The sequence below is a fragment of the Haemaphysalis longicornis genome, unplaced genomic scaffold (assembly GCF_048455015.1).
Source record: "Haemaphysalis longicornis isolate Haplotype H1 unplaced genomic scaffold, Haemaphysalis longicornis Haplotype H1 scaffold_17, whole genome shotgun sequence".
Taxonomy (NCBI): Eukaryota; Metazoa; Arthropoda; class Arachnida; order Ixodida; family Ixodidae; genus Haemaphysalis; species Haemaphysalis longicornis.
This window is the reverse complement of record NW_027526276.1, coordinates 3,924,788-3,949,481: the sequence shown is the minus strand read 5'-3', so window position 1 is coordinate 3,949,481 and position 24,694 is coordinate 3,924,788. Positions and strand designations below refer to the sequence as shown.

The 24,694-nt window shown below is 49.2% G+C and overlaps 1 protein-coding gene and 1 pseudogene across 3 annotated transcripts in view; both read right to left on the bottom strand.

The window, feature by feature from the left end:
* The window catches only part of Cka (Connector of kinase to AP-1), a 91,886-nt gene that overhangs the window by 19,164 nt on the left and 48,028 nt on the right, over positions 1-24,694 (bottom strand). The window contains exons 3-10 of one of the 3 annotated variants that reach the window (XM_077695925.1): positions 18,401-18,483; positions 18,038-18,116; positions 16,199-16,426; positions 14,292-14,420; positions 10,700-10,775; positions 9,265-9,394; positions 7,590-7,757; positions 4,109-4,414 (exon numbers count right to left, since the gene is read on the bottom strand). In XM_077695925.1, the coding sequence (XP_077552051.1) occupies positions 4,109-4,414; positions 7,590-7,757; positions 9,265-9,394; positions 10,700-10,775; positions 14,292-14,420; positions 16,199-16,426; positions 18,038-18,116; positions 18,401-18,483 (1,199 nt within the window). The remainder of the gene's footprint in view (positions 1-4,108; positions 4,415-7,589; positions 7,758-9,264; positions 9,395-10,699; positions 10,776-14,291; positions 14,421-16,198; positions 16,427-18,037; positions 18,117-18,400; positions 18,484-24,694) is intronic. The other 2 variants (XM_077695926.1, XM_077695927.1) reach the window with 2 other exon arrangements.
* Positions 19,071-22,004, bottom strand: LOC144166402 (uncharacterized; annotated as a pseudogene).

The following is a 24,694-nucleotide window of genomic DNA, read 5'->3' as shown; positions in this document are numbered from 1 at the left end:
TCTGATGAAGAAGCTCCATTCAACGGCCTCAGACTTTCCCAGGTAAGGTTCGTTTGACTTCGCGCTGTATTTATAATCAAAACGTGCTTCCTATTTGACTACTGTGATTTTACTTTGATGAGTAGGTTCTGGACAATATGCAGCGAAGATATTTTGCCAAATGCACCGCGCCGTATCGCCTTCAAGATAGCTTGCTGCTCGTGTAAAATTAGAGCTGCAAAGCGCCACGTGCCGCTTTTTAATGAGAGTGCTGGAATTTTCGTTTTTCACCACTGAGGTTTATGTGTGAGGACACCAAGTATGCTTAGATGCATATTTTAGAGAGCCCAACTTTTACTCTCGAGTGGCACAGTAGTCAGGGCTGCTAGATTGGTGGGCCCACAAAAATCCAAAGCTTGGTGTTCAGCATTGATGTATATATTGAGCCATAGCTTAGGAATGCAGAAACAACTTGCGTTATTTGAAATCCCCGATATTTTCACGCTCAGTACAATCGCTTATGCACTATATTGTGTGTAACTTCTTGTGCGTGTGCGTTTGTTTATTTCACCAGTAAACTGTAAATAATTGTACTTTCACGGAACTTCTGTTATGCATTTGAAAGAGCAATCTATAAGCTACAATGTCCTGCATAGCAATGCTAAATGTTTCCAGTAGGTCAAGAGAAAAATGTTTTATTCGGCCATTTTTTTGCAGTAACGAAACAGTCAAATAAAAATAAAATAAAGTAAAAGCAAAATAAGCAGTCCACGTTTATAAGTTGTGGGCATGTCAGTGAGTATAAATAACTCCGTTATTAAACATTGAATGCCTGAAAACTAGGTTGTGCCCACGGCCATTGTTTGTGGAGCTTTTGGTTCTAACGTGTTACTGTGCTCTAAAGGAAATTTCCACAGTTCCACCTATGTGCATTACAAGCGGTTCAACTATATTGCGCTGACGAGATAAGTCAGTGTGATGATGAGGTATTTGCCACAAATTATCTCAACTGAATTTGGCCAAAATGTTACCAGTGGCACTGTTTTTACTTGAAATGTTCAGAATGCGTGGCTCCTTAACCCTTTCAGGGTCACAGACGTACATATACGTCCTCTGCAAACACCTCCAAAATGGTCAATAACATATATGTACGTCATCGCTTGTATGTTTAAAAATCGCACCTTTTTCGCCAACCTCTCTTGCTTGGCATGTGCTACCACACTGCGGAAATGTCAAATTATTTTCTTCTGACGATGGCTCTTCACATTTCTTTTTTATTATTTACTCCAGCGGCGTGCCGGCTATCGCTTGCGCATCCGGTAACGAGGGGGTGCGCTGGGTATTGCTCACCGGGTGCCTCTCGCTTCTTGCGCCTGCCAGACCAAGGGTGCCTGCAAAACTGATCAGGCTCTTTTCTCACTTTTTTTTTTTGTTACAGTTGAACCTCGATATAACGAACCTCGATTTAACGAAATTCGCGATATAACGAATTTTTTCAAGTTTTCTAACAAAATTTTGCTAAATGCATGTATTTTTGTCTCGATTTTACGAAGTAATTTTGTGCGGCGCTTTCGATTTAACGAAGTCGCGGCAAGATAGGAAGAACGAAATTCCGGTCGAGGCACGTTTTATTTTGCCTCTCAGGCCCTACATTGAAAAAATTCAGTACTCAAATTGACTCTTGAAGGCTAAAATGAAAGAAAAGCGGTGAAATCTACGGTTAACAACAATTAAAAGCGAAGGACGAAGCTGCACAAACCGCTAGCGGTCATAGACGGTTTAATAGTGCGGCCACTATTTTGACGTCTCCATCGTTGCCTACGCCAGCGCCCTCTATGCTTAGGCTGACAAAGCCTACTTCAAGCTTTTTTTTTTCTACGCGTCATTGCTGCTCTAGGTTGTGCTCGCTGATAACCAAATTAATATTTTGTTCGTGCATCGTTAGGTGAGTCTTGTAAGCAGCATGAGCACTCCAAGAGAAAGAAAAGTGTTCCGAACAAGAGCCTGAGGAAGTTCGGTGAAACTGACAGCCACCGAAGTGTGATGGATGCCATCGATGTTCTGCGGAGGCACGCAGGTGCATACGGTTAGCGCTGTCAGCATATGAGCATCACGTAAAGCCCGCCCTGGTCAAGAAACGCCAAGCACTGCTTACGGACTTCTTCACTACGGCTTGAACATCGAGTGCTGGTGGCAATAAATTGCTCTCTTTGAACGTGGTCATCTTCGTTTCACCAGCGTTCATTAGACAGCTGCGGTGCGGAGAAATCAGTTTCGTAAGGGCTCAGTGGGCATAAAAGTAATTGCTTAATCGAATTTGTCCGGAAGATTTTTAATGTAAGCTTTCCGGAGCACGTAAGCGCTGCTCCACACAGTGAAGCGGTCCGCGTGTACTCCGCTCAACTCGCAATCATGGCTTTATCTCGAGTGTTGTGGTTGCATCACGCACCCATACTGCAGAGCTTTTGTACATGAAAAAAGTCTTTCGAAAGTTTCATAGCAGCCTTCCGCTGTTGGCCCGCCGCGCCTAAGCCTACCACTGAATGGACGAAAAGAGGCGTAACTTCGAGCGAGCACCTCGGCAGGGTGAAGTTCACCGGACATGGACGCGGGTTCAATTGACTAACAGCGGCATCTAGTAGTGACCGAAATGAAAAAAGAAAAAGTGGAAACCTAGTCTGCTATCATATTTAATGAGGCGTTGCGGAAAAAGCACCGGTTTTACGATGACACATGAACTACCGTCGGCTATCCCAATTCCATTGCCCAAGTATTGAAACTCTTAATTCACACAATTTTCGCGGCCAGTTTTAGTACAAATTTCGCTTTAATTGGAGAGGTAACTACATAGCAGTTGTTGCCTGGCAAGGGCCAAAGTGTTAAAACCCCAATAACTGGTTAAATAAACTGTAAAATCGAAACCTCGATTTTACGAAATTCTCGATTTAACGAAATTTGCGGCCCCAAGTACGACTTCGTTATATCGAGGTTTAACTGTATTATAGGAGCGGTGCGCCGTCTGTCGCTCGCGCAGTGGCTGGTTTTGGTATTGTCCTCCGGGTGCTTCCTGCTTTTAGCGCCATCGAAACTGATGTCCATCTGATTTGATTGCAATAGCAAAAATTGGCGAAAAAATTAGACCCTCAAAGGGTTAACTGTGCACGTGTGATATGCTAAAAACTAGCAAAGCCACAAATGCCAAGCCATAATGGAGTTTTGTCTATGTAGATTACTAAAGACTCGCTGGCAGACCGCTACTCCTTATTTGCAACAATATGTTGCCGCTACCACAACACACACAGAAACGCCTTTTGCTCGTAATGTTCCCCATAAACTCCATTAGTTGCAAATACAAATACACAATGAACTGGTAATGCCCAGGACATTGCCCCGGCATCATCGACGGCATCCTCTCCAACTCGTGATCTTCGTTTGACGGCTTTTCCTGTCAAATGCTTCCCGAGTCGGCAGGTCCCCAATAAAGCAGGATTCACACGACGGACTACGAGGGGGCTGAAGGAGAACGGACAAGCGACACTTCCAGATGCCACCAGATGGTCCAGCATGGCGACACATACACACGCATGACAAAACTAGCAGACGACAGCGCAGAGAGAGCGAGGAGAATCTTGATTCCGCAGCAGGTCACCGGATTTGACGGCGAGAGCCGGTGTGCAGAGATGTGCCCCGTCTGCTCCAAACCATTCGCAACCCTGCTAGTCCCGTCCGAAATCCGACAAGTCCAGGTGGAAAGAGGTGCCTACATTTTTGGCGTCAAGCAGCCGCAGGCGACCCATGCCAAGGCCCAGCACTTAGAACTGGCCTCTGCAGGCCTGAAAAACAGTTTTTCCCGTTGTCTCTCCATCCCGTCAAATCAGCCTTGCCCGGAAAGCTGCCCGAAAACAGGAGGGCAACAGAAGAAAAAGAAAAGTGCAGAAGGGGATGCAACCTTTTCCATTCCGACACAAACGCTTCCCCATAACTCGGGAGCTGCCCAGACCGCCAACGGGAACTCTCGCAGGGCTCAACATCGGCCCACAAAGGAAGCCGAATCTTGCTTCCCCTGCAAGCCAGAGGGAAGGGAAGAGGGGGGAGGGGGAAGAGGGGGAGGGGGGAGGGGGCAACGTACCCGTCTCGTCAGCCTCTTCCAGAAAGGCCGAGTAAGTGGCGAGGCGCGAGGCCACGGGCTGCCGACCCCCCAACTGGCCACCGTTGAGCACCACGTCACCACAGGGAGGAGAGGAGGGGGAGGAGGAGGAGGGAGGGGCCGCGGGGGGCGGGCCGGTGGCAGAGGCCCCAAACGAGGGCACCCGGTGGGACGGGGTCACAAAGGTCAGCGAGGGCGAGGCCATACCCTCCTCGGCGGCCGATGCAGCAGCCGCGCCGGGCGTCGACAGCGAGGCCAGCATCGCTTGCAGGGTCGACCGCTTGGGCCCTACACGGGGGTGGGGGTGGGGGTGTGCAGGGGGTGAAGGACAGGCAGGGTAAGGGGGAGGGCAAAGCAAACTGTCATGCAACGTCCAGGGTCCTCCTCCTAGCGGAACCAGGAGGGGGCATTCGACATCACACGCCATGCAGTGCAACAGCGGCAACTCAAACGGGTTGGCAAACAGACAAACCCCGGATCATCAACGCACTCCGCATCAGTCACACACGGCCGCAACGCATGCAGGTGCCACAGCGCAGCTACGAAACCATTCAAGAAAAGGCAGTGTTCGTGGGTGCAGGCAGTTTGTGCACGTTTTCGAGCCCCTCGGCAGACACTTGTGCTCTACATGCTTCGACCAAGAATGCTGGCATGCCAAGCTGTGCACTAGGCTCGAGCGCTTCCGTTGCAGACTTTGTGCTGTTTGCCATTTTACACAAGCCCTCTCTCTTTGATGCTCAATCACAATAGCAATGACGACGGGGGCAATAACACCTCCTTTGTTCTTGTCATCACTAGCACCGATACCCCTACGCTGTATCCTTTTGTCCTGTTCTGCCTTACCAAAGCCACAAAGAATAGCATCTAAGGATGTTGACAAATTCCAAACAACACTCGGTTTACTTCCCATCCTTGCTGCTAGCCTTCAAGGGGCCATGCAGACAAAATACGCTTGTTTTATTCAAAAGATTTGGTGTTTTGTAGTGCCCCCAGTACTTGTCTGCAAGCAAGTGATGCTTTATTCACCGAGAAATTGCTCAATTTAAGTTAAGATTTCGACTGTCCCACCTAATCGCATTTCCTGACGTCTGCTGCGACGTCACAGGGAAGGGCCTTCAACTGAAATCTGCAGTGGCCAGCAGAACGCTTCTGTTAACGTCAGTCCTCCAAGATGGCGCCACCATACCGCTCCGCACTGCTGTCCCCGTCTGCTTTGTTTCAGATTTAATTTGTACATGGCTTGTTTTTGCTAAGGTAGGAAACAATCGTTCCGTGAAACATGGCATTTGCTCGACAAATATGGTCATGTAAGGCACCGTCGCTTACGCCAGTCGGCCAGTGTCACCTGAGACAACCCCAAAAAATGCCGCAGTGCTGAGCAGCTAAAACAAGCATGCTGTGCCCAGTACCAACAGGAGTGCGCATCGGTACTTCTGCGTTTACATGTGCTTTCGTAACTTCCACTGTTTGTCCCACCATTCTTACTGCTGTAATATGAATACGCATTACATTAAGGTGAAAAAATGTCACTCTGCGAATTTGTAAGCGGTGCCTAACATGCATCTGCTTCTGCCAGCCTCAGCCACTCACACAGCTGCCCATCATACGTTATAGGTTCTAGTGTGCGAAGTGAGCTGGTGGGTTGCATGGCCACTCCCTTTTTCCTACTCATACAGCTCACTTGACTGAATTTTGCCTTTAAAGTGGTGTCAGTATGATTCTAACGAGACAATCTTTTGAATGAAGCAAACGTGCTCTGTCGGCATAGCCCCTTTAAGCACGGCACTAGAGGTAATGCTAATCTTCAGTGCTACACTCTTGGCAGTAAGACACACCCATACAAAATTCTCAGAGGCAAAAACCTGCATTCACAAGGGCCAGCGCAAGGCACAAAAGCTCGCACTGTACATCAGGGTGCCTTGCTTCGTGCAGTGCTGGTGGTCCATCATTCAAGCGCCAATCTCAAAGCACACTCAGCATCAAGACAGGAGAGCCCAAGTTAGCCACAACAAGCGAGACGAAGTTTTGGTAGCCTAAGCAAATACTTGGCATCGCCCAAAGTCTCAAGACTGTACTCCGGCCATTTATGCAGGGCACCACCGAGTCACAAGCCAGTGCTTTGCCATTTGCCAGCTTAGGCATCCCCTGTCTCGTGCTGAGTGTCCACTTATTTCTTTTCTATTCAAATGCAAAATGATTTGGGTAACCAGTCATCCACTCCATTCCAGTCACACAACTCTCAATGCAAGAAAAAAGAAAAAGAAAAGAAAAAGAGCGAGCCGTGGGCACACTTGTTAATCATCAGAGGCAAGAAAAGGCAGGCAGCTAGAGTGCACGGGCATGCAGGTGAGGCACGTGGAGAGAACATATACAGGGACAAAAAAAGGGTAAGGGGGAGGTGGAGAGCTCTGCCCAGAGACTTTTTTTTTTTTTTGGTTCATTGGCCCTCCTTTGTTGCACAGTGGCCATGATCCCAACGCCAAACAGTGCTGCAAAATGACGGCGTTGGAGTCAACTTTAAACTGGACACAAAGAACCAACCCGGCACTGCATACCAGCAACGCCCAAGGCAAACCGGATTGACCAGCTGATGGACACGTCCACCAAAACAGCTAGAAGACTCAGTCAGGGACTCAAATGGGAATGTGGATGCTGCCAGCCAGCCAGCTGCATGAACCTCAATCCCTAACGATGACATTCCGGCCCCTACTCCCGTGACCGAAGCAGTCTCACACGGGCCTAGAGCCAAGCCAACTGCCAAGCTAACTCAACTGCAACACGACTGCATGATCTTCGAAACTGCCGTGCATAAACTCTGGTGCTGTGTCCTCCAATTCATTGAGGCAGCACCTTCCATGACAATCCCCGAAAGTATGAATTCAGAGAGTAGTAAATGGCACACATACGTGAAGAACTAAGCCAACAGCCACAATGTGGGCTATCCTACAGGCAGTTTCAAAACCCCCCTATTTCACTGATCTTCCGAGTGATGACCTCGAAAGGAGCCAATGGCCCACTCATACATACTTGACCACCTATGCCAGTGACAAGAACAGTTCCATTCATACCAGCCTGAGGAATCCACTGCTGAGAGTAGACGCTTCAAAGGCTCACTTCTCCAAGACAGAGTTGGTGCCACAACTGCACTGCCCATAATTCCACACGGCACCAACGCAGGAAAGAGCAGAAACTAACAAGGAACGCCAATCTTATGAAACTGATGCCTTTTTTCCCCTCAAGAAGAGAGGACCTGCCCTTGTCGAGTGACAACAAAGCAACAATGACCGGACCACCCCCGTGCCAGTCTCTGCAGGCTTTGCAAAGGGAGACATTGAATTATCGAGAGAGAGAGACGTGAAAGAAGAGAACAACAAGCCACGGACACAGACTGATGGAGGAGGAAGAGAGCAGAGCAGACGGCCATGGCGGAACAGCCTCTCCCGAGAGGGCGACACCAACTTACTCTGGGACGACACCGGGGCGGAGGAGGAGCCCTTGCGCCCTCCGCGGCGTTCCCGCCGGTACTCCTCGACCAGCTGGTTAATGATCTGCGGGTCGGCGCCCCACCGCTGAGCCACCTCTTCGTCGTCCTCCTCTTCGTCGTCCACCTCCTCGTCCACCGCACAACCGTCTGGGCCACCCAGCCACCATCAGGGGGGGCCCCAACAAGAAGGGCAACCCGCCCACACCCACACACTTCCGCTCCCCTCCCACCACCACATTGTCCGGCATGTCTGTTTCGAGCTGGTCCCGTGACTCTCAACTACAAACACACCCGACAACTGCCACCCTTGCAGGTTACACCGAACTTGGCCTCCTTTCCCCTTCTGGTGTGGGTTCATTCCCACCATTGCTAGCCTCCCTGCCGAAGTAGCCTGCACACCGCAGGTCTTCCCCAAACTCACGACCCCTCATGTAGCATTTTCAGCGCTGCCCATGCCATTGGGGAGCGTGGTCCCTTACGTGCACACCCCCAGCCTTTAGATGTGCGTGCCCACAGTTGCAAAGCACAGGCATGGGAGGAAGGAGAGCACCCGTCCGCACACCTGCTGCATTTCCTTGCGAGCTCTCGTACTCTTCGAAACCAAGCCCACAAATGATAAAAGGGAAACACATTGCTCGGAATTAGAGCGGCGGGTGGGAATGCACATTCTACCCCTTACCAACACACTGAGTGAAGAGGTTGGCCCTCTCTCGTGATAAAGAGAAGCAAGGGAAAACAAATCCTTGCCTCTCTCTAGAACAAGTATGCATTAACTTGCCCGACAATGTCATTTACCAAAACAAATTCCCACACAACCCCTCCCCAGCATTTCAAATGCATCTGGCAGAATGAGCACCGCCTTGTCCTCGGGCTTTCCCCGCTTCACCTCACTTCGCCAGCCCAGCACAAAATGTTAAAAAAAGTTTATGTACAATCTGTTATGGAGCTCTCCTGCCTTGCAGGACCAGATAGCCCACTCAAGAGATGTTACAAACAGCCCGGTTTGTATTTCGCGCGTTCGTTTTTCGCACTGCCATGATAGTAGTTCGCGTCGCGTCTGACAGATGGCGCCACCAGTCCACGGCGCGCACGCCGCTCGTGGGACCTTGCTCTCGGTGGTTGCACTCAATCTCTGCAAGAGGCAGCGTCAACATGCCCCTCGCGAGGGGCACGATCAAATGCAGAGCATTTCCGGGGGGCGCACGATGTTAAGTAGTTTGCGTTACGTTAATGTTGCTGCACTTGTGGCAACTGCTGACGAGAGAGCGATCGTCAGCAGTAGTTTGAATGAGTCAAGGATATAAGGCGCGTTAGTAGACTCCCAATCTGTGTCTGCTTTGTGGCGCAGTGGGTAGAGCACCATGTACATTGCGTTCCGCCCGCAGGGTCGAGGGATCGAAACCTGGCGCCGGATGGTACTTTTTTTTATATATAGTAGGGAGGGGTGCGGTGCAGACCACGGACGCCAACGCGGGTGACCTCGTGAGTTACTGAAATGCTCTGCATTTGAAACGTCCCCCTACTCAGACAGACCCGATCTCCATGCCCACAACACCCGTGCACTTCCTGAAATCCTGCAGCAGCAGAAAGCCTCAGGCTCCCCTACTGGTATAAAAAGAGAGACTGCACAGCCTCGGCAGCCACCCCCACTCACCCCAGTCGGAGCCGTCGCCCTGGTTGCGTCCTTCCCGGCCCCCCTCGCCCGAGTCGGGGCCCAGGAAGTCAAACTCGGTCAGCACGCTCTCCGTGTCCCCCTCCCCAAGGTCGTCCCCCGACCCCAGGACCTGGAAAACACGAAGAGGCCCCCCTTCTGTTACACACGGGCCACCACTGTTTGGTGGCCGGCAGCTTTAGCCACAACGTCAGAAACGGTGGCCTGTAAGGCACTTGGAGGGCAGTGTGGAAATCGGGACGGACCACCTGGCACCACTGAATGCACTGAATTATGTGCACGGGCACATTTGTGAAACAAACAAAAAAAAGAGCTGGGCAGGCACCATGGTTAGGCACACCCCCCCAACCACGTGCTTTGCACGTTTCCGTATCACTAGCATTCCACTAAAAGGATGAAGCAGTAGCTAAAACGCACTGCCCACTTCTGCAACCTCACTCGTTCTAGCACAGGACAGAACCTGCACTACCTGTGCCCACTCTGCATCTTGCCTGCACGCAGAGGATAACAACGCTTCCTTGCACATCGGCACAAACCATTTTCCTTTCTGTTTAACCTGCCCAAGTAGATGCCTTTGTACAACATGTTTCTGGACATTTATGCAACGAATTTGCCCAGATATTTGTCAGGAACAAATATTCACCCAGTTCTTTGTCGTTCATATACTCTGTCGCACCGTTCCACCCAAATTTCCCTCTTGCTGCCACTGAACACCGGCTCACTTTGGACATATTTGTGCCCCACAAGGACCATGTGCAACTACAGTACAGCTACACTCCTAGCTTTCTCATTGCAGAAATTACGACTGTACGCAATTACGCTTTGTAAGGTACTAATTCTTTGGCCGAAAACTACAGAACACCTGTGCCCACAAGTGTTGCACTTTCCGTGCTATCGCACTGTCCAAATGAGAAGCCCCGAAGTGCAGCAAGGATCACGCAAGCCCCATCAGACCACCCCCCAGCACCCGAGGGTAACAGTTGGCACCATGGCAGAAAACTTAATCTTCAGACAACAGGGAAACTGGCTTACATATGCAGGCAGAAGTGGTCGTTTCAAGAACATCAGACTACAACAGCTTGGTAAACATTCATACTATCACTAATTCAGTGGTGCAATTATATGGAGTCATTCTAGAGCAGGAAAATAAGTCTTTAGCAGCCATGAACATCTTGAAGCAGCAAGAAACACTTCTGGAGCAGCAAAGACAGAGCACTGGAGCAGCAAAACAGGCTTCAGCACTCACTTCAATGCCCCCTGAAGTGACACTGTGCCCTAATCCTTCATTATTCCAGGGCAATTTATGTGTACAGTCTAATGTTTGCAATAATAATCGTAATAAAAAAAACATTCGCAAAAAAAAAAAATGCCTCCTCCCTGGGAAGTGCAGTTATTGGGAGGCTCCAAGCGCACGTACCTTAGATTTGATTCTCCTGTTGTCCATTCGCTCCTCTGCTTCATCATCCGCAGAAACTGCGTCCTCCATTTCATCACTGCATCGAGAGAAAGAGGCACCGAGAAAATCAACTCTCTTTCACTTATGCAATTAATTGCAGAAATGATCTCCATTTTCGATACCTTCAAGGTGTATCATCAGTCGACTGTCCTCAACCAAACACACAGCATTATTAAGGGCCCCGTGTCACAGAAGAGCCACCATCTTCAGGGGCGTTGACCGTGCACAAAAAAATCCTGCAGCTACACCTTGCAGAGCCCGCCCAAAATCCACAGAATCACACTGGCCAAGCGGGAGTCGAAACTTTTCACCACTCTGAAAGTACTTGTGCGATGTTGCTTAAGGGGGGACGTGGCTTTCAAAATCAACTTTTTTATTTCTTTATGGATTTCGATGAAAATTGGCACAGCAACTGGAAATGCTTCCGTGATAACACCATAAAAATTTCAAACTAATATTTTGAAAACTTTTTTATGTATTAAATTTTCTTTCTGTTCCGCTTGTACCGAGCTTGATCGGCTTATAAAACATGATAGAAAATTTGTTCTAAGTGCTTTGCATTCCCAAATGAATGGACAAGGTCGTGACAGTTTTAGAATTTTTTTTTTACAACACAATGTTTTTTGGTTTTCATTTTTTTAGAGGTTAATGTGCAATAGGCATGTTGACTGTGAACGATTATTTGAATAAAAAAATCCCAAAAAACAAATGTCACGACCTGAACTGTTCATCAAGGAATGTAATGCAAGAAACGGAATCAAAATAGACCCAGCGGTCACAAAGAAATCCCTGGTACAAGCGACACAGGTGGCAAAAAAAACTGTTTTGAGAAAACGGCTTCCAAAGTTGCAACATAGGTTTCACTTATCAAAAGTCGTCACGGTTGTAGCCTTTCATGTCCTTTTGAACATGGGGCTTCTGGAATGCCTTGCCTTGAAATTGGAGTGCCTTTTCAGCCTTTCTCTTTCCAGAAAACATCATTTTCAGCTCCTCTGTGAAGAGTACATACCCCACTTTGCAAACCAAACGGAGGGGAGATGGGTTTCAATGGGCTTTCAATGCAAAGTAGGTTAGTTGGTTGGCTGTATCGCACTGGACAACCTCCTTTTGCAGTGTTGTCACCATGGCAACAAGTTAAGCATTTTTTTAACTTAAATTTGAACATTTTTGGCTTTCTTTTCATGTTTTATCTTGCCTGGCACAGTAACTTAGTACTCATAGTGCAGGTGTTCATTGCCAAAAGTTTGCATACCACAAGGATGAAAATGAGCTACTTTGAAGCTTGGTAGAGTATTCTGCATAACTCCCAACTCCCAACTTCAATGCAAGAGCATATTTTTTTACTACTTTTGACATTCAAGGCATCCAATATTTCTCGCAGCAAAGCCAGTATGCCCTAAGCAATGGAATCAATAATTTCACTAAAAAAATCACTGTTAAATGCTGCGACAAACGTACATTTTTAATGCAGAGAACATTTTTATTCCTATATTACTAACTCAAACCTCTTTGCATGAAAATTACAAGTGCACGGGAAACGTTGCGCAAGAAAGGCGATATGGCTCGCGCGCATCGCAGCGCACGCTTACCGCGACATATCAAACTTTGATTATAGCTGATATGGCTGGTCAGGTCGCTTTTAAGATTAAATCTAACGTCGCGGGCATTAATTACAACTACTGGCGTTCAATCGTAACCGGTTGCCCAGTCATGTGCTGCTCCAATGCGCGTCGGCTATGCCGTGCGCGCCGCAGCGTTTGACGCGTCGACCGTTTCTTTCTCAAGGCTAGCGAGCCCACAGTCAAAACACAGCAATAACCAAGCGTGTAAACATCGCAAACCCGACCAAAAGTTCACTTCACGAACCGCTATCGCAAGCGCGCACACCGCGTCACCCTCCGGGGTCTGGCGACGGTAGAGTCACGCGCACCACGAAGCGTTCGATGACCTCCTCCTTTCGAGCCACACAACTTCCCGTAATCTGGCTCGTTATCTCCGGCATTCCCACCGCGATAACGTCCGTGTTGAATGCCATAGATTGAACAGAAACTCGGCCGAGCGAAGCGGCGAAAATGAACTCAAACCGCTCGCTACGCAGCTCAGGCGGCCGCCATCTTGCATTGCGCCCGTGACATCCAATCAGGAGGGTCGTTGTTCTGCGCCCCGACCGAGGACCAATAGCGCTTCAGCATCTATTTCTAGCTTCGTTTGTGCGTCGTTTCTTTTCTGCCGTTTGTGCGTTTGTGAATGAACGAAGATAAAAGAGACGAGCAGAACCGGAAAGACGATCGCTCGGCCGATCTAACCATATCAAAATAGCCGCGCCCGGTGGCACCGGTGCGGAGATAGAGCGCTCCGAAAATTGCCGTTTTTTCGCCCTTTTGCGCTGATAGTTTGTCACCGCGCCTGACAAAAGTATTTTTTATGCCACTTTGCGACGCTTTTCAGCCTAAAAACTTTGCAGACGCATAGAATAGGAAACATAGAAGCCGAATATCTGGGTTTCAAAAAAACGATGTTTTGGTCATTTTTCCGAAGTTGAAAGCCGTGTCCCCCCTTAAAGGCAAATTTTATTTCAATCACCATGTGTTTACCTAACAAAGCCTTCTTGAATTTATTATACATTTCAAGACAACCTTAGCCTATGCCCAAAAACCAGTGCATACAAAATGCAAACGCTAGTGACCTCACCAGGCACCCCGTTCGGACTTCACACATTACGTAGCATTCACCAAATAATCTCGAACCATGGCATCTCAAGGCCTTCAAGGTCTAATCAAGGTCTAGTTGCAATAAACAAGTTTCACACCAATGATAAACGGAGACTGAAGTCCCGTATCCACGCACAAGGTTCCCCTGGGCATTACATTGACTAGAAAAAAAAAGAGGGAGGGAGGGGGGGTGTAACGCAACTGGTTTGGGCCAACTGGCTCCGGTTTATCATAAAGACGTGCTAGCACCACACATTCTGTGCCTGCCTGCAACGAGACTGTGCTGCCTGCCTCCTGGCAGAGTTTGGCCCTCAACCGCCCCGTATATGTCAAAAGATGGTAGAAGGAAACCCAAGCGGAATTTACCGGGTACGAACGGAGGGGGCGAGATCTGCCAACAGCGGCCGAAGGTAATTTGAGTGGCACATTTCCAACCGATTTTGTGGAATGCACGCACTGCGGGTGTCACAACAAGGATGCTAAAAGTGACAACTGACGAGCGGCACCAACGTTCCCCAACAACAACAAAAAAAGGGCGGGGAGAATGCCTAAAATGGCTTGCCTTGCACATTTACATCGTTTTCCCCACACCAGGGCCACAAACCTACCGCACGTGTCTCCAATTCAAGAATTCGAGTAGGCGCGCTGACTTGTTAACAATGCACACAGCTTGCTAGCGTGTCAATGAGGCTAGTTAGTTTCTGCAAGAACAATTAAATTTAAGAAAGAAAAAAAATTCACTCCCTAACACATGACAGAGAAAATCACCGTGAAACACACAGTTTGGAGAAAACAAAAAGAAAAACATCCAAGTCACAGCTCTCAGTCACAGCCTGGCCCACCTGAAATTGTCCTCATCGTCCTCCATGTCGACGTTTTCTGTTGCCAGGAAGTCGAACGTGGCCAGCACCGACGCCTCCGTGTCCAGTAGCGCGTTCTCCGCCACGTTCACCATCTTCTTCCCCGGAACCCTGCCACAGCGGGGGAGTGGCAGGGGGTGGGGGGGGGGGGGGGGGGGGGGAGGAGGAGGAAAGCACAAGGGCCACCACATCATTTTGTACATCTTCTGTCACTGCCTGGACCTTCAACACTCTGAACGCTGCTGTGGTGTCTAAAGAAGCGAATTGGGTTTCTCATACCCCGTGGACTTCACTGACGACGTAAATGTAGGCAGTCGTTGAGTAGCTTTTTCTAAATTCAGCCTCTCTAAGCTGTGCCAAATCCAGGCTGCCACTTGTGTGGTTTGGTCTTGCAGTGCTGTCACCAGGCCTAATGCTGCTAAGCACACAACTTCCGGAATGTTTCCGTATAAAACTCGTTTCGGTTAACACCCCAAACTTATCCCGAAACATCCTTTTGAACTCCTTTGCCCTGTCCCTTACTGCCTGCTCATTTATTTTCCTTATTTTGGCCATTTCAATCCTTTCCCTACTGAGATCAAGCCTCATTACACTCCGTGCCAGGCTGTGATCACCACTCTCATTCTTGCCCAGCAATGCTAACCGACAAACTCCGTCCACTACTGGCAACAAACCCCCAGATTTATGGCCCCAAGAATTCGCAAACATTGCTACACAAGGCTCATTCGTTGGAATTTCTTGCGCAGCTGCTGCACAGCACAAAAAGACCAACCGGAGAGCACACGCTGTGTGGTGAAGCTTGAATAACGCGCATACTGCGCAGGAGAGCCAACATTAATTCGTTCATTACTCACCTAACATTAAAAAGAAAAATACTTCAGTACATTGAACGCTTAAAACTCCACTGCAAATGAAATCACATCGCACAGGTACTCAAATGTCTAACATTCCCCCACTTCTAGATAAAAGTGAAGCAGGGCAGCCCGATCGCAGTGATCACCCCCAAGCTTTCCTCTGATCACGACCCCAGCCAGGCAGGAGGCCAGCAGGGCACGCCCTCAGATCTCATAATCTTCGCGCACAGTGGCACTTTCCTTTGCCCGCCAAGACCAAGGGAAGGGTGGAGACAAGCAGCCACTGCCAATTGCACCTCACTCAAAAGACTCCTTCCTCCCCTCCCTCCCTCCCTCCCTCCCTCCCCCCCCCCCCCCCCCCCCCCCCCCCCCCGACCTAAGAGATGCTCCAGTTTAAAGAATAAAAAAAAGTACCCAAAGCAAGCTACGACAGGTGAATTTGGAAGTAAAGAAAGCAAATAAAAGAAAAAGCCCAGTAAAAAAAAAGAGGCCTGCTTGACTCCAGTGCCCTGTCCTCCCAGTGCAAGGCTCGAAGGACCCCACTAGCGAAGGCAGATTGTAATCACTGGGCAGCCACTCCTCGTGCTGGCCTGGGGTGATGACTCAAGACAACTTCTACCCCGTAGAGACAAGGCTTCACAACTTGTGCGGGGTCAAGTACCAGCGAGAGACAAAAGACACCGCGCAAGACCACTGCACAAAAAGGGGGCAAGCTGAATGATACCACAGTAAGATGAAGCACTCTTGCCAAGAACAAAGGACACTGTGCTTTCCTACAATTAACTGAAAGTGTCTGGCCTTGCAGGAATCCCAGCCTCGAAATACTCTGCCAAGGCGAAACACTCAAACGGCCCTCATTGTGCAACCAGTGAATGTCGAGTGACATCCCTGGGCAACCATGCACGAAAGGCACACGACAACCAACTTCTTCGCCACCTTGTAAATCATGCTCCCATCGAAAGACCAGCAAGCTGTGGCACCCCCAAAGGTCCGCCCCTGTGCCCCCTGCTGTTCTTTCTCCCCGTACCCCCTCACCTCCTCTGGGTGTCCGAGGGCCGCTTGACGGGCTCCCCTGTTGCCCCCGAGCCACACGAAAAGGTAGTGTTGCCACCCCCGTTGACGGCTGGATGGGGGGGCGCCTTGTCGTCCCCGGGCGCGTTCCCAGAGCCAGCGTTGGCCGCGGGTCCCAGCCCCAGCAGGGTGCGGACCCGGGCCGACCGCACGTCCAGGATGGTGTCCGTGTAGCCAATCTCTTGCAGGTACCTGCCGCCCAGAGGAACGGGGTCAACGGACACTTACCGGTCTAGTCTATTCTCGTTTTGTGCATCCACACATCAAATGGGACAGCCAATCTTCTATCCAGGTAAGTGGGCCGCACTGTTCAATGAGCTCAGTGCCGACCCCTTGCACCTTCCCCTCTGCCAATTTGCTGACACTATGACGAACACTACCACGACACGGAAAGTACAAAGGACTGCTCGCATGTTCAACAAGTACAGCCTGCGCACAAACAAACAAAAAACTGGTATTAACTACGCGGTGGGTGCGAATGAAGGTGCTGATGACTGAGACCATGTTAAAGCCCACTGCCAACCAGTGTGCCACCACTGCAGCAGTTGGTGCACAAGCCTCAATCAATGGTGCATGGTGCAGGCTCCGTAGCTACAGCTAAACAGTTCTCCACAAACTCACTTCACAATTACTTTTGGGGGAAAAAAAAAAACATTATTTGATTGTATTGCCTATCTCAAATCATTTGATGCATATACAATTTTAACTGTACTGTTTGAAACTTCGGTCACTCCTACAAAGACCACCAAATGACACGACACAGGCAAACTACTGCATCAAAAATTTAGCTCCCTCATACCCCTGTCACACAGCCAACTAATGATATTTAGAGCAGATGTCATTAGTTCGGCGCTGCACGTGAATACTGGTTGAAATTTGAGGCAAATGGCATTTAATGGCTAAATATGGTTGAGGAGCTCATTCAGTGGCCAAATAGCCTCGACAGCAGTGGAGCATCACCAGGCAAGAAAGTTTATGAATAAACCAAAAAATACTGTTTCTAGTAACTGTCAGTGAACGTATATTTTCCGGAAACATGCATACCGTGTTTCAAATAAAGAAACGAAACAATTAAAAAAAAACTTGCCACTAACTTTAAAACTGATTTCTTGCGGACTTGTCCTGGCTCATTATGTCTGCTTATGTCCCCTAAAACTGATTTTCTTGTTATTAATTTTAAAAACAATTAATTGCGTTTCAAAAATCTGTCATGTAAGACAACATTATGGTGCACTTGAAGTGTAATTTTGAAATTTTGCGAGCTTGCAAAGCATCAGCACCAGCACTACCAAATGACATTACTTTTGCCGTCTGGACCCGCACGGGCGAACTGAATGTCATTAACAGGTAATGTAATTCCCATTGAATGACATCAGGTTTGCCGCATGACAGGGGTATCAGACGACACAGGCATTCCTTGTGTGACCAAAGTGCTTTCCTCTAGCCTTACATTGCGTTACGTGAAAAGCAGCAGAAAGCAAGGGCTTACTTAGGCCACCATTGGCGCCACTGCATCCCTATGATAAAACGGCGCTGCAAGGTCCAGCCTCTCGGGGTGCCTTTTGCAACACAGCAGCCGCACACAGTCACCCTTCTCGCTTCCCTCCGAACACTACAACCTCCGGCTTCCCTTTTATGCTGGAAATACGGTTCACATGCGTGTCCATACTTCGCAAACGCACAGTTGCGCAGCACCGCTGCTCAGGCCCACGGGCCGCGAATGGGAGAAAGGGCAATGCGCCTGCACGCCCGGCAGAAGCCCGACCCCTTCCCCTCGAGGGTGGAGGGGACGGCGACACTCACTGCCTTAGAAGTTGCCGCCCTTGCCTCCAGGAGACGTTGCTGTTGCTGGTGATGAACAGCTCGCCGTCCATGGGCTCCTCTGCAAGAGAGAGAGAGGGGGACACACAACAGAGCCAGTCACCGACGGTCCTACAACAGATGCACCGGCAGAGACACATCGCTGCAAGACTCGACGCCTGTGTCACATTGCAAGGCAAGCTTCTCCCCCCTGAACATACTGGATGAAGGCGGGGAAGCGAAGCAGACAAACACAAGCGCCGTTTCAGCATCCCCACCTTTGCATGCCCAATTCAAACTGACCAGCCCAACTTAGTACCTGTAGAAGGACGACTTTCTCCAACACTAGTGCTCAACCATGCCCACCTTTGTTGACGTCGTCGAAGACTGGCGCCTTCAACTCCGCAGGGTTTGGGTCCGTGTCGTACTTGAGCTTGTGAGACTTGATCCTGGAGGGGAGGGGAGGGCAACAACCGCGGGAGGCTTTTTTTCAGGGGAGGATGCCAAGCCCGCAGAGGGGGCACGGGAGCACCACACGACACACTCGCTACGCTCGACAGGTGTGTGCCTCACACTACGCCAGCTTCGAGTGGCTGCAACACTTGCACGACGGTCCTAAATAATGCTGGAAGTTACAATGCTTTACAGCGCTACCAACAGTAAATTAGCACTCTGAGCTACCAACAAAAGCACAGCATAGCCTGCTCAGTTACGGCCAAATCCATACGCCACAATCACATTGAAAGGCTAAACAAGCCCAGACTGCCCGCTAATTTTAGAGAAACAATGTGCCCGCTCCTAGTCAACGACCAGTTTTTTTATGGGGGGGGGGAGATAGTGTAGAAAAGAGCCCTTGGATTTGCTACCACTGTACTCTCATGGTGTCTACCAATTCTACTTCTCGAAATTCCCCGACTTTTCCAGGTTTTCCCTGACTATTCTAAGCATATTTCCTGACTAACAGGCCTGTTTAGCAGACACTGTGCACAGAAAGTGAAATATCTAGCGGTAAAAAAAAGACAGGGCACTTGCACAACTGCAAAAGAAACTCCTTTATAACAATCCACTGAAAGGATTATTTTATAGTATGCAACATTAAAAAGACACAATAACTTTTGTGCATTTACAAACGGAGTCTGAGCACCTTTCACTTTTTCAGCGATTCAATTTCTTGTTGAAGCATTGAAGCCCGATGTTCAGCATCTTGCATGATCTTCTGCTTCTTCAGTTGGAGTTCCTTCACAAGAGCAGCGGTTCTTTTCTTCTTTCTTTCAACATCTGACAACTGCAACCGCTCCTGCTTCTTCCTTTCTAATTCTTCTTTCCATCTGATGTTAGCAGAACGGACCATCTCAATCATCTTGTCTGTGACATCAACTTTTGCAACACCTCCTGCTGCGGACACTTCATCATAGACTAACCTCTGCGCTACAAGCGACTCCTCCTTCATGTTTTCCACAAGGCATTCCTTGTTCACTGAAAATCCGCGCTCCACAGAAGAATTGCCATGCAAAAGGCAAAGCACAATCTTACCAAACAGAAGTAGTTCTTTGTGAGAACTTGCGCAGAGTTCAACCCATAGCATTTCCAGGCGCTGCCTTGTGCGATCAAAGTTTTGCATGAGAGCCTGTGCAGTGCTGGTCGAGCACACCTGGACGTATGAGCGACTTGCCCTCTCTGCTTGTAGCCCTGAGAGCCAGCCGTGCTCTATAAGCACTTCAAGTGCAATGTTCAGCTGCTTCTGGCCAGCTCCAACTGATGTAGCACAAACCGCAGGGTTCAAGCAGTTGGCGCCCCTAGTCAGCTTGTATTTCAAAGGTGACCTTTCAATTATCTTTTTTGGACACGCCTTGACAAACGAAATACATTCTCTCTTGAAATTCACCACCGCAATGTGCGATGGTTTGGGCAACTTTCTAAGCTCACTTTTTGCAGCAAGTCCAATGTCGAACGTAGCTACAGGAGGAATCATGTTGTCGGAGTTGTCAAGGTCAATGTTCAACAGTTTCGAGGACGTGTCAGCAGCGTTCAGCTTTTCTTTCAATACTATTCGACTCAGCAGGGAGCGCAATAGGCAATCCAGTGCTGATGCAAGAAAAGGAAGCATTGGCTTTTCTGACTGGAACTCAGCCAAAAACGGTTCGAGTTCTTCCGAAACTGAAAGCATAAAGGCCAGCTTCACTGGCAGCATCTCGTCAGCCACAGCCTTCTTGACAGCGACATAACTACTGCAGGTTGGTGCTTTCTTTTCCTTTACTGAGTGGTCAACATATGCCACCAAGTTAGGCAGAACTTGAAGAGCCCTAGCAATTTACCTTGCTATTCTCCAGCCAACGAACTGAGCAGAACTTCAGTGGAAAAAGTGTGCTTCCAGTGAGGCTGACGTAATCGGTTCGACGTGCGGGAACATTCTTGAAAAGGTTGTAGATGCTTCGAAGAAACACTACAATGTGCCAGTTTGTCACATTGTGGCCCGATTTAAATGCACCGTTCACAACGTGCAATCCACAGCTTCCTATGTCAAGCATTTTTTGACTCCCACCAGATGCAGCTAACTCCTCCTTCAAGGATCTCAACAGCTTCAAATTGACGTTGGGGCCGTCCATAGAAATCTGTAGCATCTTGGCCTGCCCAATATTCTCTGTAGCCTTTCTGAGTGAAGCAGCTAAATCTTCTGCGCGAGTATGGCCCAAAAAACACGACGTCAGGTAGCGCGTTTTCACGACGTCGTCTTCAGGGTCCCAAAACCTGATCAAAACGTCCATTTGCTCTTTCTGAGCAATTTTGTTCAGAGACTCGTCAAAAGCCACGACCACGTGTGGCACACCACCTAGCTTTGTCAGCAGCCTGCTTCGAAAGTACTGAGCAATACCGTAACAAATCGTGTAGCCGACTTTGTCCTTTCCAAGTTGCAACTTCTTTGCGATATCACACATAGGAAACATGATCGGAAAAAGGGCTGCTGACGCTGCTGCTGAACGAAATGATCCATGCGTTGCTATCGTGTTCAGACACCAAATAATTTCTGCCTTTGTGACACTTTTTTTCACAAGAAAGCCACTCAAAGATGCCTTTCCGTCAGGCGCAACAACCGTGGGCTTGGCAGGTGCACTTTCGGTGTTCGGGCTTGGCACTACCGCGGCACCATCACTATCACCAGTAGCGGAACACGGCAAGTTGGATCCGATACTAAAAAAAGCACGGAGGTTTGTCTGGGAAGCACTTTGCGTTGAGCTCACAGCGGCTTGGTGTTTCTTGCTCGCAGCGTGACTGGCAACTGCAGTGTTCCCCATGTTGCTGAGCGAGAAAGTCTTCTGGCATGCTGCGCAGTGAGCCCTATTTGCGTCGTTCGGCACTGCTCTAATCCATGACGCGTACTCAGAAACTTCGGCGTTAACCCAATCCGGGTTAAATAAGCACTTTTTCAAAGGTGCCATAGCACCTGACACTCGACGGAAGAACTCATACGACGTGAGAAAAAACAACCGCTACAACGGTCCCGACGGCCATCCGACGGCAACATGGAGACATAGAGGCATGCATGGAGGAGCCGCAAACGCGTGCAGCAACTTCCAAAAACGCTCCTCGTTTTGGTGCGGTAGCGAGCGCCTCCCGCGGCCGAAACTTGAAAACGCCGGTTCTCCGACCCGCGCTACTAGTAGCTATCACAACCTCGTAACATGGCCTCCGCAATCAGCTGCTGGCGGCTGCTGGGCGCCGTAGCCACAGCGTGCAGGACGCAGGCAGCTGATCGCAGAGGCCATGGTCGCAACCACGATGTTACAATTTTCAGCTGGAAGCATTCCTCGCTTGCTTGGCCTGTCTTGCAACGTGCCTTCTGTGTCCCCTGACGACCAAGGCAACAGTGGCAACTATTTTTTTTTTCATTACCGAAGCTTTTGCGAAGCTTTTAAAAATTCCTGAAAAAGATATTAGCTTTACTGTTTCGTCGATACAATAACTTCAAATAACTTTTAGAACAACATTTAGGTTTTTTGCAGCCGCGGGGACCTTATCAGCTTGTTGGCGAGCCATGCTAAATAACTGTTGAACGCTTCTCCGCGGTACACGACGCCACGCCGCTGAAGCGCCGCTCGTCTAGACACTAACAGTGTCTAGGGAAATATGGGGCACTATTACAGTGCCAGATTTTCCTCTATTATATATAATAAACTCCGTGCTCGCAGCAGCCTCCCAGCATCTGCAGACGTCACCCCGCGGTATATGGTGTGAGTGCTGCAGGGCGGAGAAATTCTTTCGGGGCCCCTCGTCGCCAGACCGGCGTTTTTACACTATGAAGCTCGCGCGTAGGGACGCGCGAGCAGTTGAAAGCGGATGTCAGTTGGGAGGCAGAGGTAGCCAAATGTCCCTCATTTTCCATGACTTGGCGACATTTTTGAAGAATTCCCTGACAATTCCCTGACTTTTCCAGACGTGCCCAAATTCCCTGACAATTCCCGGTTTTCCCGGTTTTCCCGGTTGGTAGACACCCTGACTCTAATGCAAAAAGCTGCCCACGAGAGAATACCTCGTGCAAAAAGGAATCAGGCAAAAAACACTGCAGCTACAGAGAAGAGTGGGGGCACTATCTAATATGGAAGAGACAGCGCCAGCACTGAACATTGTTTGCTGGTGGAAGGAAAAGGAGCCACAAGAAAGCACTGCTGAATAAAGAGAAAGAAGCGCGCCACGAGTGCAGCCAGCAGGAGCTCGCTCCACTAGTGTGGCTCACGCGGCAGTCGGTTCGTTGGCATCTTTGATGGCCAGACCTCTGGTTTCCTCGTTCTCTTTTGCCACAATAATTTCTGTATCACCACCATTTTGGAAGCCAGACACTGGTCTTCTTTCGCTACAAACAGCACAGATGCCTTTTGATGACCTACCAAAGAGTTGACAACTTAACTTCCCTTGTAGTTTATGCTAAAACTGGCCTGAACATGACCTGACATAGGTGGCATGTAGTGGAGCAGTTGGGGGGGGGCGCAAGAGGGGGGGCAGCATCATGCCAACATCTACTGAGAAGCAACACGCCACCAAATCAGCTTGGCAGACAGACAAACAGTATCAACTACCCTGCAGTCGCTTGAATGTGTCAATTATTCCCCTACAGCAAGCTTCACCACAGACAGAGTCGCATCAACTCCCAAAAACAAACTCGCACACTTGAAGGTGGTTGCTTTCCCATTTGCTTAAAAGAATGCATTGCCACTTCACACAGGGAACTGCCAGCTACTGTGTTCCGAAAGAGGAATGCCTCTACCCAGTGCCCGAGCAAGTTCCAGCAAAGCGTGCACCTTATATTGAGGTTCCCACTCCTTCCACAGGGGGCAGGTGCAGACATGGAGGAACAGGTGCGCCCTCAGATCTCATAATCTTCGCGCACAGTGGCACTTTCCTTTGCCCGCCAGGACCCAAGGGGTGGAGAGAAGCAGCCCCGCTTCGCCGCCCCCAGTGCGGTAAATTTTGCCCACTCCCACCCCAACCAAATAAAAGAAAGACCAATTTCATCAGTGAGAAGTAAATATAAAAAAAGTAACTTCTCCTCACCCTGCTTATACAAATCGAAAAAAAAAAAATAGCCATAGAGAAAATATAAATTTAATAAAAAAAGGCTGCTCGACTCCAGGCCCCCGGTGCAAGGCTCGAAGGACCCCACTAGCGAAGGCAGATTGTAATCACTGGGCAGCCTCCCCCAGTCGCTGCCTGCCCCAGCTGTGTCCCCCCCGTTGCAGTGAGTGCACTGCCTAAGGGCAGTACCCAGCACCAGCCAGGCTGTCCCGACAAGCCCTGTGATGCGGAGGCATTTCTCTATTACAGGTTTTGGAGGAACTCTCGATGGGAAGATGAAGGTTTTCCAGTGTGGAAGTGGGCTAGGCTAGGAGACTCAAAATCACCCCCATCACAAGCCAATGTAGCTTGCAAATACCACCTGTGCTGCAGTTTGCCTGCCAAACTGTAATGCACTCGCGATACCCCCTCACTACCTTCTAGACACACAAATTATACAGAGGGGATAAAGAAAGAACGAATTCTGAATGAGTGTTTCAAGAACACGACTGCACTATTCAAACAAACTGCCGAAGAAAGACGCGTTGTTTGAAATTTGTTGTGAAGGGACAAGGTTTCCCCAAAGCCAGAGAACACACCCCAAGACTTATAACTTTCCTCGCGCAGCAGCAAACATCCCAAATGCTACCCATTCAATAATACATCATACTGAAAGCTCAGCTCCTCAGCCGGTACCTGCAGCTTTGGGGTTAGTCACTGAGGTGGTGGTCTTCCTTATAGACTTTCCCTTCCTGCTCCCCATTGCCATGCACCACGAATGCACAGGACCCACTGGGATGGTGCTTTCAAGTTGGTGCACCACTTCACAAACTGTGTAAGCGTGTGTACACAACCAACTGCTGCAAGGTCAGTGAAGCCTCTCGACTCCACGTGACTACTCTCCCACACACCGCTACAGCTAAATGTGCAAACAATGCAATGCTGTTCCTTCCAAATTGTGAAGCTGCATTCAAAATAGAACCATGCCACTGAGACTGTAACCAGAACACCAAAAGCAGATGCTCTAGTCATATTCCCCAAATGGGCATTCTCAAGTTCGCGCTAACAAAGTGATGTGACACTCAAATCAGTTAAACTAGTGATCACAGCACC